This window comes from Notothenia rossii, assembly GCF_949606895.1.
Source record: "Notothenia rossii genome assembly, chromosome: 7".
Taxonomy (NCBI): domain Eukaryota; kingdom Metazoa; phylum Chordata; class Actinopteri; order Perciformes; family Nototheniidae; genus Notothenia; species Notothenia rossii.
Window position 1 is genome coordinate 15,908,064 of NC_136905.1, and position 14,269 is coordinate 15,922,332.

Sequence of the window (14,269 nt, forward strand, 5' to 3'; positions counted from 1 at the left end):
GTTAACTTGGGGATACCTACTTGTCAAGCCCTTTTAAGAAAGTTAATGTACAAATTCATGTGTCGCCTAGAAGACTCGGACAATCATGTTATCTCGATATGAATTAACCATGTGAAGAGTTCTACTCGGTTCTCTTCCATGATTTGGAGACATTGGCGTACTGTGATTGGACTGATTTTATGTTTTTTATCTGTTTATTTTTATCTGTTTTGTGTTTAGCTTTTTATCTTATTTATTGATGTGTGTCTTGTCTTTTTGTATGTGATATGGACCTTGAGTCTGAAATAAAGATTGAAGAATACAGTCTCCTACAGTGCAAATAAGTAACTCAGCACTAAAGTTAATTGTGTTTTTGGATGTTGCGCATGGAGACTGTTTGGATGCTGTGCGTAAAGGTCCCACATGAAAATATTTTCCTTTTCCATTTGACTTCATGCTAAAGCCAGATGCAGCAGTAGCCCATGCATCCTATGTTAACTAGGCCTACATCTATAAACCCTATTTGTAAGTTATGTATGTACTCCGACTGCTTTTCTGGAAAACATATTTTTTAAATATCTGCTAAATGTTAATCCATTATCATACATGTTCTAATGATACGATGGGTTTGAATGATGCTCTCCTTTCTGTGTATTTATTTATACTTTGGTTACGGCGCCTTCTGGTGGTGAACTGCAGGCGTAACCTCGTTTACCCGGAACTTTGGGAATGTGACATTTCTATCAGACGGATATGTTTTGGTGTAACACACAACAACATCCAGAGGGTTTCCAAAAGAAGTGTCCCTGTTAGACATGTGCATGCTAAATCGCAAATCCTCCGCTCATTTAAACACTCTCCGTATTTGTAAGTAACGCAATATTGTTAATGTTGCAAAGACTTAGCAAATGTTTTCCTTTGCTGGTTAAACTGCCATGTTTAGCTCGCACTTCACTCGTTAGCATTAGCGTTAGCTTAGTTGAGTTGGCATGTCAACAAACTTTAGACTTTGGTCTTAACTATTGTAACACATTCGCGAGAATGACATTGACTACATCGTTATCTTCAAGTGGCGTATTTACCTTAAATCAATACGTCGATAACTAGTTAGTTAGCATGGTTTTTCTAACGTTGTTGAATCGACCGCAGTAATTCAGATTTACATGAGCAGTTAACTTACACGTCAGCGTTACTGTAACATCTCTATGTTATTTCTCAGTGCCCTGTAGCCTACTGCACCCATCCATTAGGCGAGGTGTGAAATGTCACTATTATTTGCCCATGAGATGAAAAAGATAGAACACTGACTTTAAAGTCAACATAGTCCAAATATCTACCTTACTTCTGAATGTAATATATCAGCCAGGGAGAAGTACAACAAATAACAAAGGACACTTTTCCATAAAAAAAAAGAGAAAGGAAATTGAAGTAATCCTTATTGGTATAATATACAGTTAAAATATATCTTTGAATGTGGGTGTGTCAGCTCTAAAGCTATATATAGCAAGATATGTGACATAACAATTTTATACAGGACCAAATAACTTCTGATCTCAAAGAAAAAAGTTGTGAAGGTATTGCTTTTCTAATATTTATAATGATTTGTATGTTTTTGGTCTAACAAGGATATCCAAATATGATAATAATTCAGCAATTCTAACTTCAACCCAATTCAGTAAAAAATTGGCAATTTATTAGGATCACAATATCAAACCCATGACTTGAACTTGCCAGTTGTTATGGAATGATCCATGTGCTAAACTCTTTGTCAATCTCTCCAATCTCCAATCTCCAATCTCCAGGTTGTAGAAGACAGTTTTCCTTGGGAGCCCTCTAGCTGCTTCTGAATCATGAGTGGCTCCAAGCCGGACATCCTGTGGTCTCCCCACCACCCGGACCGATATGTCATCTGTGACTCTGAGCTGGGACTGTACCGTATTGGACCTGTGGGAAGCTCAGAGACAAAAGCTGGCACTCTCCCTCTCTCTGAAGAAACTGCTGCTACTTTACTAGCCATTAATTCTGACACCCCGTACATGAAATGTGTGGCCTGGTACCCAAAACATGAGCCTGAGTGTTTGCTCGCTGTGGGCCAAGCTAACGGCAGAGTGGTGCTCACCAGCTTGGGTCAGAGCCACAACTCCACATGTAAAGAGCTTGTTGGCAAAGAGTTTGTACCCAAGCACGCCCGTCAATGCAACACTTTAGCCTGGAACCCTGTGGACAGCAACTTACTGGCTGCTGGGTTGGACAAGCACAGAGCAGACTTCTCTGTCCTCATTTGGGACATTAGCAGTAAGTACTCCCCAGAGGCCAGTGTATCCTCTGAGAAGATTCGTCTCTCATCTGTGGATTTGGACTCGAGCTCAGTGGTGACCAAACCATTGTATGAGTTAGGTCAGAACGATGCTTGCCTCTCCCTCTGCTGGCTGCTTCGTGACCCAAAGCTGCTGTTGGCTGGCATGCACCGGAACCTGGCAATATTCGACCTGAGAAACACGAGCCAGAAAACATTTGTCAATACTAAGGCCATCCAGGGGGTAACAGTCGACCCGCACTTCCATGACCGCGTGGCCTCCTTCTACGAGGGCCAGGTTGCCATCTGGGATCTGAGGAAGTTTGAGAAGCCCGTGCTCACGCTCTCTGAGCAGCCTAAGCCTCTCATTAAGGTAGGATGCAGTTTGATCCTGAAGACATGAGCAAAATGTTCGAACTTGGTGTATTTCAATTAATTAAAGAATTGTGTCTTATGAATTTCATTTGATTCTCAGGATGTAGTTTTTAGGGATGTAACAATTTATCAATCTGGATCGATGTATCATTTCAATGATTAACGTTCCAATGTCATGAAGCAAAGTGAAAACATTTATACATATCATCAACTTAGTTTGAAACTCCCATGGCACTTCGGTTTTTTTGGTTGGTTGAAAAATGTAGAGTTAAATGTAGAATGTAACTTGGGTTTTGAATGTTCATGTTATATTGTCTCATATCAATAGCCGGCTCCTGATTTGAATATAATCACAATTGTTCATGGCAGGCCTTTGGATTTGAGCAGATATTGTATTGTGATAAAACTTGTGATTTACCCTGCTAGTAGTTCATTAAAATATTAAAGATCAGTACAATTTAAAGTCACTCAAGTTGACTTTTCATGCTTTCCTTTCTTGTTTCAGGTGGCATGGTGTCCGACCCGTAATGGCCTACTGGCCACTTTGACTCGTGACAGCAACATCATCCGCCTGTACGACATGCAGCACACTCCTACACCCATCGGCGACGAGACGGAGCCCACCATCATCGAGCGAAGCGTGCAGCCCTATGAAAGCCAGATCGGCAGCTTCGCCTGGCACCCGTCCTCTCAAAACCGCATGGTGGTGGTCTCTGCAGCCAACCGGGTCATGACTGACTTCACCGTGTTCGAACGTATCTCGCTGGCCTGGAGCTCCACCACCTCGCTCATGTGGGCGTGTGGCAGACACCTGTACGACTGCGTGGAGGACGGAGCTGAAGGAGTGGACAGCGTGATTGAGAAAGACATCGCCACTAAGATGAGGCAGAGGGCTCAGTCCAGGTACGGGCACGAGACCGTCCAGGTGTGGAAGAACCACTTGTTGGCGGGAGGGAGCGACCCCCAGCTCAAGTCACTTTGGTATGATCTCTTTTATATCCTTTTTGACGTCAATGACAAACTCCTGGGATTCGGAACTTGTGGGTTTGATAGCAACACAGCTCAATACATGTTAAACAGTTGTGCTTAACTAACTATAGAAGACAATCCTCATGGTGGTGGATATATGAAGGCTTACTGTAGGTTTTTGAATTATTTTTTTATAATGGTAGAAAGTAAAATGGTCTAATGATTTCTAGCCACAGTTCAACTGTTGATTGTTATGATAAAGTGTTGCAGTAGTTCTTAATTCATTATGGTTTTTCAACTGCAATATCAGTTATAATTCCTATATAAGTATCACATATGAAGCAGTGTGCAGAGGACATAGAGCTGAAGCTGCAGGGGAACAAACAGTCCGTCGTCTACTCGGGGATCAAGAACATTGTTAAGACCACCTCAGGTAAGTCCTCTGAACCTCTTACAAATGTAGCCACAAAATGTTGAATGTTGGAGAATCAGACCTTGGTTTATTAGTATTTGTAAGTTTTATTAAGATGTATTATCTTAAATGAATAGTACTTTGCCCGACTGGGACAATGTACTCATTGAATGTTCTGTGTCTTCCTGGTTCCCACAGGCACGACAGAGAGTCGCAGGTGCTGGAGCGGCTCAGAGCGGCAGTCAGACGTCCCGCGGTACCACAGCGAGGAGCGCTGCCTCTCCCTGAGGCTCTGTGGCTGGATCAGCAGGGGTCCCGACATCGATGTGGAGGTATTCCTGCGATCCCTGGAGCAGGAGCGGGAGTGGGAGCGGGCGGCCGCCGTGGCTCTGTTCAACCTGGACATCCGCCGGGCCATCCAGATCCTCAACAAGGGAGCCACCGCCGAGAAGGGTGAGTGCTGCCGCCCTGAGGAGGGGGAGGAGGGGGAGGAGGGTGTCAGGGAAAGACTGAAGGAAGATTGTCTGACACACTCAAATGTAAAATGTTGGGTCTTTTTAAATGTGCATACATTCATATTAACTCATTGATGTGCCGCAACAAGATAATATTTCATAATCAATAAATCTGCAGAGTTATGCTTCAGAATCAATTGACAAAACCTTGGAATGGAAGACTCAGAAAAACAACACACTTTCACATTTGACAAAATTGTTTGAAATTTGTATCAGTTATGGAATTGTTGCATTTAATCAATATACTGACTTATGGAGTAGTTGTTGTAGCTTTTATGCACTTGGTCTTACAGTATGAGTTTCAGTTTTTATAAGGCAAAGATTAATTGTAGTGGAAATGAAAGCAGTTCAAAATCCAAAGAAGTAAATAACATTTAACTTTTAAACTACCTAAATTCTCTCTCATTGAAAACCATTCTTTCTTCAGTGATCTACCTCTGCATTATTATGTGTTATAGTCAGGGACGTGCACACATAGACTCTAGGTAGTGCTTGAGCACCTGCCCGTTTTGCCCTCTGGACAGCAATGTGCCCTTTTGAAAGTTCGTTTTTTACAGTTTTTTTTTTTTTTTTTACAGTGTACTGTATGTGGCTCATGGTAACATCGATCAATTCTGGATTAAAAGCTTCTAATATATACAACAATGCCCCAAATGCGCGTTGTAATTTTGTCAGACATCCCCACACGTGCCCCGCGGCACTCCCGTACGTGCACTGGCTGCAGCCCCTCCCTTCCCTGCTCTCAACGTGAACGCGCAGCGCTCAGAGCAGACAGTCAGTCACTCAGTCAGACAGGCCACGGCGGGTGTGTGGTGCAGCAGCACGCAGCAACACGATTAAAAGTGCCCTAGTGACGACCAAGTAAGTAACCACCAGGTAACAAATACAACGAGTGTATTGTTTAATCCCCTAAATCAGATGCCAAACTAAACTATAACTTCACTTCTTTTCTTGCTTCCATCCATTTAGTCTCGTTGTGCACTTTGCAATTACGACATACAATGTGCCTTTAATAAATCTCACACTACTAAGGCAGCCGGCGGTTCCACCAGGGGCGTCAATCCCGGGGGGGGGGGGGGGGGGTTTCGTCCCCCCTTAGCTTCAGATTGGACCCCCCTAAGTCATTTAGAATAATAAAAATAAATGTTAAAATAATTAATTTTTTGATAATAAATCAGTAAAATCAGGCAAAAATAAGAACTAAATAACATAACCCTAACCACACCTTAACCCTAAAACCGAAATAAAGTAACCGAAAAGAAACTAACAAAATCCGCCATTATCCAGCAAATTTTCGCGCACAATTTCGGCGCCACGACGACTCAGAAGGTGCCCTTTTTTTTTCTCTTGAGCACCTGCCCCTATAAATGTCTGTGCACGCCACTGGTTATAGTGCCATGCTTAACTTTGTATATACAGGCTTCAACAATTATTATGTAAGCATCATTTATAAAGGTTTGTTGCCTTAGTTCGACTAAGTCAATTAAAACTCAAGAGTCTAGTTAATATATAATTCATTCAAATATAAAGTGCCTGTTTTTCTTCAGAGCCTTTCAGCAAATAATGTCTTGAGGAATTTCAACAATGTAACAGCAGGAGAACATTGTTTTTCACACAACACTTACCCTGCAGTGCTTTTCACACTGAGGTCTAATGAAAATGAGAGAAGGCTGTTGTTTACACACGACTTACTAAGAAAGATTCCACCAATGTAGGTCAAATGTTTCCCTGCTGTTTTTTCTAATGATGGTTTCCTGCACATGACTGATGAGGTGACTCATTAGATAAGAAGTGTCAGTGGAGAGATCTCATCTGTTAGGGTCAGCTGCACTGGCTCAATGAACTGATTCTCATCTGCAAACATATACAAGCATATAGTCATCATTTATTCTGACATGTTCCAAGGGTTGAACAAATATCCACCTAACACGCCCTCTTGTTCTCTATTAACTCTATGTTATATCTTGTTTGTTAAATATGTACAAAGCTGATTTGTAAAAAAATAAGAGAGTGGTAATTGTGCTGGTAAATGATTTTTTTAAAACTTTTGGACAGATCTTTGTTTTCTGTTTAACCTTTTGTCTTGTCTTTATGCTAAGCTAATCTACCTGGCTTCTGCATTTATAGCTATATACTTGGCTTGCAGACCTACAAGTGGTATTTGTTATTAATTTGACCTAACCATAAAAGTCTTATTGTTATTTTGAATTGAACCACAAAGCTAGTTCACCTTGAACAATAGTCTCAGAAGCTCAATCAAACTTTCCTTGAGTCCTAAGCCCAGCATAAACAGTACAGACTTTGCACATGGTGGAGAAACCTGCCTGTCTGACTTATTCACAGGTGACCTGAACCTGAATGTGGTTGCCATGGCTCTGTCCGGCTACACGGACGAGAAGTCCTCCCTGTGGAGGGAGATGTGCAGCTCTCTGAGGCTGCAGCTGAAGAACCCCTACCTCTGCGTCATGTTTGCCTTTCTCACCAGCGAACCTGGAGCCTATGATGGCGTGCTGGTATTACATCTCTTACTGTCTTGGAATTTCATAGCTCTATTGCAAACAGGAAAGTTAATGAAAAGAAAAAGTGCTAAAGCTGGCACTCATTTCTCACGGAACAATGCCTGTTTTGTTCCCATTTGATAAAAAAAAAGTGTCATATTCTTAACACGGTGATGAATAGGTCGTTAATATTCCGGCAGTCTTTATTGGGAAATCCTCAGGTGTACAGGAAGACATTTGTTTTGAGTCATAAAACACCCTAGCAAAAAGTAGAAAACATAGACTCGGCCCTGTTTGTGCTCCTTCAGTTACATCAGATTCTGGCCTCCAGCTGCTGCCTCATTTATTTCTCTCTTTAGATCTCTCCCGGCCCGAACTGAAGACCCCACCGGGATGATAACATTTACTCAGTCACTTTGACCGTCTTGGCTTTTAGAATAATTGGGTGGAATAATTGCCTTCAATCCCTTGACACAGAGCAGAGATTTTAAATGAACAAGCAGAGCATTTGTTTGTGCCAATATGGAGACACATATGCAATGTACTGTCAATTGTGATTTAGAAATGTATATTTTGTATTTGATTGATTTCAGTATGAGAGCAGTGTTGCTGTGCGGGACCGAGTAGCCTTTGCCTGTATGTTCCTCAGCGATGCACAGGTAAAACAAAACAAAGCACATATTTCCACACTGTTATCATTAGGGATGTAACGATACCAAAAACTCACGGTACGATAATATCGCAATTTTAAAAAGTCCACGGTACGATATTTATCGCAATATTGAAAAATAAAGGGAAAAAAAATGTGATTTAAATTTTTTTTTTAATTAAATAATAAATCTGATTTGTACAGCATTTGAGTAGGATAGTAGTATTTTAAAGTGTCAACAATATAATAGTCAGACCCTTGAATAGAATAAATCAAGTTTCACTTTAGTTTTTCAAGCAACTCTAACTCACTAACTCACTCACTCAGCATCATCAAGGTTATCTTTTAGGAATATGAGCTTGTCCACATTTCCAGGTAGAAGCTGGGATGTTTGGGCGTTTACAATATCCCCTGCTGTAGAAAAAACTCTCTTGCTTGGTACTGATGTTGCTGGGACATTGTCTCTCCACCACTTCAAAAACAATACAGTTTAGTCCAAGAAGGTGAGGCTTATTGACAGGGCGAGATATAAATATACTGTTGGTACTTGTCAATATCTCTAGGTATGTACATGTAGCCCTGTAAATACGATGTCCTTTTGTGTTATCTGTTGTTTTATGTACATGTTTGAACCTACTTGCTGCCATGTTGGACAGGTCTCCCTTGAAAAAGAGATTGATGATCTCAATGGGACCATCAGGTTTAAAAAAAATATATATATAAAAAATGTATGTAATGTATGTAATGTATTTACCGCGATATTCGATATATCGTTACATCCCTAGTTATCATGCATATTTTGTGTATGTCCAAAATGTGTATGTCACATTCCTTTACACAATTTCCTGATGACTTGCTTTACAAGTGCATGATTATGTTGCATTCTTCTCTAACTTGATACATTTGTGGCTGCAGCTGCCTCGATACATTGACAAATTAACCAATGAGATGAAGGAGGCGGGCAACCTGGAGGGCGTCCTGCTGACGGGTCTGACCAAAGATGGCGTGGACCTCATGGAGAGCTACGTGGACCTCACCGGAGACGTTCAGACTGCCAGCTTCTCCATGCTGAAGGTACACACAGAAGTTATGAAAAGTAGTATATGTGAAGAGAGGGGTGCATACTGATGCTAAACAGGCTTGTTTTGTGCCTGGGGAAATCTTAAAGACCCTCCAGATATGTAATATAATCCACTTTAAATAACCCCTATAGCAACACTGATTAAAAGTCTCCTACATAAACTGCCTAAGTATATTGCCTCCCATCTCAAATTTAAATGAGTGTATCATCCCTGCACAGGTTGATTTGTTTTACTTTAATACATTTAGTGATGTCTGTAATTTTCACTGATGTTCTTTTAGATTAAATTATAGTTTTTTAATTGCCATGCAAACTAGATTCTTATTGGTTAAGCACACAGAACATTCCCATCACACGACAATAAGAGACCCACAAATAAATGGTTTAATCATTAGTAACTTAAATGAACTAAACCCAAAACTGCAAACACAAACTGTCTATGCTTTTGTCTGATCACACCCTTGGAAAAATCAAAGCATATGATAAAACTTGCCTCTAAAAGGTCACAGCTGTTATTCTAAACACAATTGCCAAAACTAATAACATGTTATGCAAGCCTCATTGGAGTTGTTAGCTCTCTTGCATTTGTTTCTAGAAAGATAACATGATAAAAGGAGTGGTGGAACAGGTCTATATCTTATTTAAAATTCTGGAGAACTACTCAATGTTTGCTTTACTTTCTTGTTCTAACCTGCTCCAAAAGAAAATTGCAGTGTACAAGGCATCCACCAGCACCTTTTTAGTAATGCATTTACCTGACATACATGTACACATTCCTCCAGAGTGATGGGTGCAGCAAGAGTAAACTTAGAAGTTATTTTGTCCCACGACACATTGTCTATTTGTATTAGGGATGTACTTTGCTGTGCCTTGTGTAAACTGAGGTGAGAATGTGAAATAAGGCTGAGATAAGGTTTCTTCCAACAGGGTTCCCCAGGTGAAGTGTTGAAAGACCCCCGAGTCCAATGCTGGATCGAAAACTACCGCAACCTGTTGGATGCGTGGCGATTCTGGCACAAACGGGCCGAGTTTGACATCCATAGAGGCAAACTGGACCCCAGCTCCAAACCATTGGCCCAGGTAACACACATCTGGGGAAGATTTCTTTATTATTGTATAATACAAATATATTTATTAACTGTGGGGCTGATATGAAATCCACTGACAACAAATAAAAAAAAATTGATCATTCATTAGAGAAATGTATCAACCAAGAAGGCTTTCTATAGTGTGAGGATTTGTTTTATTTCATTGCTGGTTGAATGTATTTAAAGGTAGCGCTCGAGTGCGCTAGAATTTGAAAGTACGCAGCGGAAAAAAATCTGCCCCTTCCTTCAGACTTCCTTACAGAGCCCCTCCTCCAACACATGCCACATGACCAATGATGGCACGAGATAAGTTTGTGCACAGATGGAAGGCTGACAGGCAGGCAGGCCATCCAGTTACTTTAGCCGGGCCGGTGAAAATAATTGGTCGTGCTTTTTACAGCGCCACGGCTTCCACAGATGACATTTTTGATGTATTTATTGTCAAAGCATTTAATATATTCATTGCTATCGGGATGTTAAGAGCATTCCATGGAATATAACAAAAAGTGTTTCTGAAGTGAATTACCTACCCCACATTTAAGTGAGAGTGAATGAAGGTTGAAAGGAATTTTTAAAGCATTCCTTTGGCTCTTGAAACTCTTCCAGGGCAATATTCACTATTTCGGGCCGTTTCAAGATAAACAATATCAGATTTTTTTTTACCAAAAGATGCAGCAATATATATATTTTTTATTTGATCCTTTCAATTATAATACGTTACTTGATAGATTTGATAACATTTTTGAAAATGCATGTTTGACTTTAATGTGACAGGGCCCTGGCAAACACAAGCCGTCTGTCCTGTTTTTTTACTGTCTTGGATATTACTCCCCTCATGATGAAATAGGACGCTTGTACTGTTTATTACAGCAAAGGTAAGTCGTGCCTAGCTTGTAACACCCACTGCTCTCCTCTCCACTTCTTGTCCTAAAACCTGTTTTATTTAGCACAACAATCTTAGTTATTCTCTCTGTTCCAGTTAATACACATACTGCACAAAATATTTCTACGTGCGATTATGAGTACAAAGCGAACCTTAGCACGACCTACTAACTACACTATTATGACATTCCAATATTCACAGTTTAGCATTTTCGGATTATTGCAGTATTATCTAATGCTTATCTTCCTCTCACCTCAAAGTGAAAACCAGACAGCTGGTGAGCGTGAGCTTGTTGATTTTTACCTTCGTGTCCGCCGTTCCTTATCAACCGACCTTTGTGTTTGTTCTTGTGCGACAGGTGTTCGTGAGCTGCAACTTTTGTGGCAAGTCTATTTCCTACAGCTGCTCGGCGATGCCTCATCAGGGCCGCGGATTCAGCCAGTACGGGGTCAGCGGCTCGCCCACCAAGTCAAAAGTCACCAGTTGCCCCGGTTGCAGGAAACCGCTGCCACGCTGTGCCCTCTGCCTCATGAACATGGGCACACCTGTCTCTAACTGCCCAGGTAAACTGACCTATGTGGACAGATGCTCCGTTGATACTTAAAGGCAGGCCTCTTGGAGCAGCTGAAGTGTTTATTATACTTAACTGAGCATTTGCAGGGGAGATTGTGTGGACTTTGTTCAGCATTAAGAGGCAGTAGCACCTGGAGGTTCAGTGGCCAATCCAGTTCCTATTTATTGATTGATTTTGCTTTTACTCATACTAATCCAAATTCAAAAGTTTTATTGTCATATGCACAAAGCTACAGTATAGAAATAACAAAACAATTCTTCTGACCTGAGTTCTTCCAACAATGCAACATATATAATAAAATACAAAATACTTCTGTGGCCATCTTCTATAATTACACTTTTTTATACATGTCAATAGAATATGGGATATGTACTAGAACAGAATATGAAATTATATAATGTAAATTAAGACAAAATTAAATATAGTTCATTGCGGTGATAACTATTTATATAAATTAGTATATTGCAAGATGACAACATAAATGTTTATCAGGGCACTTAGCAGAGCTCAGGTGTTTAGCAGTGTTATGGCTTGTGGGATGAAACTGTCTCTGAGTCTGGTGGTTTTTGCGCGGATGCTGCGGTACCGCCTGCCAGACGGCAGCAGACAGAACACTACGTTGACATAGATAGTACAGTTTATAGATTGTTGATATTGACTTGTAGATGAATATCTTTTTCTGGCAGGAACAGGGAAGTCAGATGAGCGGTTGGACTTGACAAGGGAAAACAAACTCGCTCAGTTCAACAACTGGTTCACCTGGTGTCACAACTGCCGTCATGGCGGCCACGCAGGACACATGCTCAGCTGGTTCAAGTAAGCTCTCTCTGCATGCTGCAGATGTGTGGCTTTTTTCAGACAGGATTGTGAACTTGTTTCCTGCTATGGTCCGTGTACCTTTTGTCCATTAGCAAACTATACATTACATTAGTAAATAAAATTTAAAAAAGCTATTCGTTGCTCTTTCGGTTCTGTAGCACTTTCATCGTTCTCTTTAAAATAATGTATTCTCTCTGTGACTGTTATGGAATGCAAAGCAATTCGATATAAAATCACTTCTGTTCTAAATTACCACCTAACTTTAAAAGTAATTGTAATGTTAGGTCCATGTGTGGATCCTGCTAAATTAAAAGATGGCCTGATTTATTATTTTTAATGGTCATATCAGAATTCAAATAAATGGATGAATGAAAGGTACACTTACCTGCCAGGCCCTTCTGTACTCTTTTGGCCATCTTCTGTATTTACACTTTTTTTATTGACCTTAATGTGTCTTTTACAGAGACCATACAGAGTGCCCAGTGTCTGGTTGCACGTGTAAATGCATGCAGCTGGACACCACAGGGAACCTGGTGCCTTCAGACAGCAGCTAAACAGGAGAAGCTTGTCGGAAAGTGAAGTCCAACACCCGCCCAAAGCCAACCAGCGTGGGTTTACTGCTACACCCACCACACCGACAACTGGGCAAGGGGCGAAGGGTGCAAGCAGGGTCCTTTTCTGCAGCAGCTGCTTAAATAGAATGGGACGCTGTTAAGTTATAGTCTAGTGAATGTAATGTTGTAACTGAGCCCTATATGAAGAAGGGAGTCAGTGTGTGTGCGTGTTATGGTTTAGTGTCATCTAGTAAAATAAATCACATTTCAGCTTGTAAAGATGTGCTCAAAGGTGCCAAGATGTCCAAGATATATTTAATTTTCTCGTGTTTTAATACACTTTTTAACGTCTGTATTTGTCTTAAGAAAGTATCTTCACATACTTCATGAAAGCATTGTCCGGGGTGAAGGGCGGTCCCCCGGGGGCCGGAGCCACACTCTCTTTATGTTCTTCTGTGCCACTCTTCATCTGGCATTGTGCGGGATGGCTTCCAGTGTGAGGGGTGGTTATGGGGTATAGGATGGGGAATGGGATAAGGTAGGGGGTGAAGGGTGATGAGGAGGAAGGGTGGGAGGGTGCGTCTGTATTCATCAGCAGACTCCAGGCCTGTGGTCCATGAAAGAAGCTCGCCAGAAAACAGCAGCTGCTCGGCACTCTAACAAGACCCTCCAGATTGTTCCCCTCATAAAGAACCTCAGCTGCCGGAACACTATTGACTCAAAGAAAGGGCGAGAGAACAGACAGCCTGAGCCCTGGACCCCCCCCTCGTACAGCCTTCGACATACACAGACTTGCCCTCTCTTTCTTTCTCCCTCTGTGGTGCCCAAATTGCACCCAAAAACTATGCACACCACACATCAATCCAAGGATGGGTGCCGTCTGTGGGGGGACGGCCGTGTGTAAGCCGCATTGTAAATGGGTTTACTCTCTTTCTCTGCCACCCTCCCCGCTCTGTCACTAATGTAGGGAGGCATTGTTAGTGAGAGGCGGCCTGCACCAGACCTGGCTAAATCACTTAGTCATGGAGGAGGAGGAGGAGGGTGCACAGGAGCTACTGTATACTGCTTTCCCCAGGATCTCTTCCCGGTGTGGGAGGTTTTATAGGCCTGCGTGCCCTTTTGTGAACTATTTTGGAGTGTAGCTGACAAATTGGCGAGCCGTGTTGCGTCCCAAAAAACAGGGTGGCTGGAATTTCACCCTTTCAGTGTTTCTTTTAAATAAATTCCGACTGACAAATCGGAGCACTGCTGATTGGGTTGTTTTCCATGGTTTATTTTGACATTATCAGTTTCATAGACAGATGGCGTGGGGTTTCTATCATGTGCATTCTTTATCTTCGCTTGAAAGCATTGAGTCACCTTATTCTCCCATGGGAACTCCCACAGAATCACAGACCAGTGCAGGCAGAAGGAAGAACAGCATTGAATAACAATAGATTTTGGACCTCGGAACTAGGCAAGTAATACATCTCCTTATTAGATTGAAAATTCATTCTTGAGTTTGAACAGCTTGTATCAACGCAATCTTACCTCAAGGTTCATTAGTAGATGTTGCAGATTCTTAAGTCTCATCATTA

The 14,269-nt window shown here is 41.5% G+C and overlaps 1 protein-coding gene across 1 annotated transcript; it reads left to right on the forward strand.

Annotated features, from left to right (window-relative positions):
• The first annotated feature begins 691 nt into the window (after positions 1 to 691).
• On the forward strand, positions 692 to 13,944 carry mios (missing oocyte, meiosis regulator, homolog). The gene is made up of 12 exons (XM_079694303.1): positions 692 to 846; positions 1,782 to 2,648; positions 3,156 to 3,645; positions 3,954 to 4,052; positions 4,230 to 4,484; positions 6,890 to 7,059; positions 7,638 to 7,703; positions 8,609 to 8,767; positions 9,702 to 9,854; positions 11,104 to 11,308; positions 12,006 to 12,135; positions 12,602 to 13,944. Exons 2-12 carry the CDS (start codon positions 1,830 to 1,832, stop codon positions 12,690 to 12,692), a joined length of 2,637 nt encoding a protein of 878 aa, XP_079550429.1. The 5' UTR covers positions 692 to 846; positions 1,782 to 1,829; the 3' UTR covers positions 12,693 to 13,944.
• Positions 13,945 to 14,269: the final 325 nt, after the last annotated feature.

Bases quoted from the DNA above. Each gene is read 5' to 3' on its own strand.
- mios (XM_079694303.1), top strand. From the start codon at position 1,830: ATGAGTGGCTCCAAGCCGGACATCCTGTGGTCTCCCCACCACCCGGAC. The intron at 4,485-6,889 runs GTGAGTGCTGCC...ACTTATTCACAG, and splicing joins GGGAGCCACCGCCGAGAAGG to GTGACCTGAACCTGAATGTG. The intron at 11,309-12,005 runs GTAAACTGACCT...TTTTTCTGGCAG, and splicing joins ACCTGTCTCTAACTGCCCAG to GAACAGGGAAGTCAGATGAG.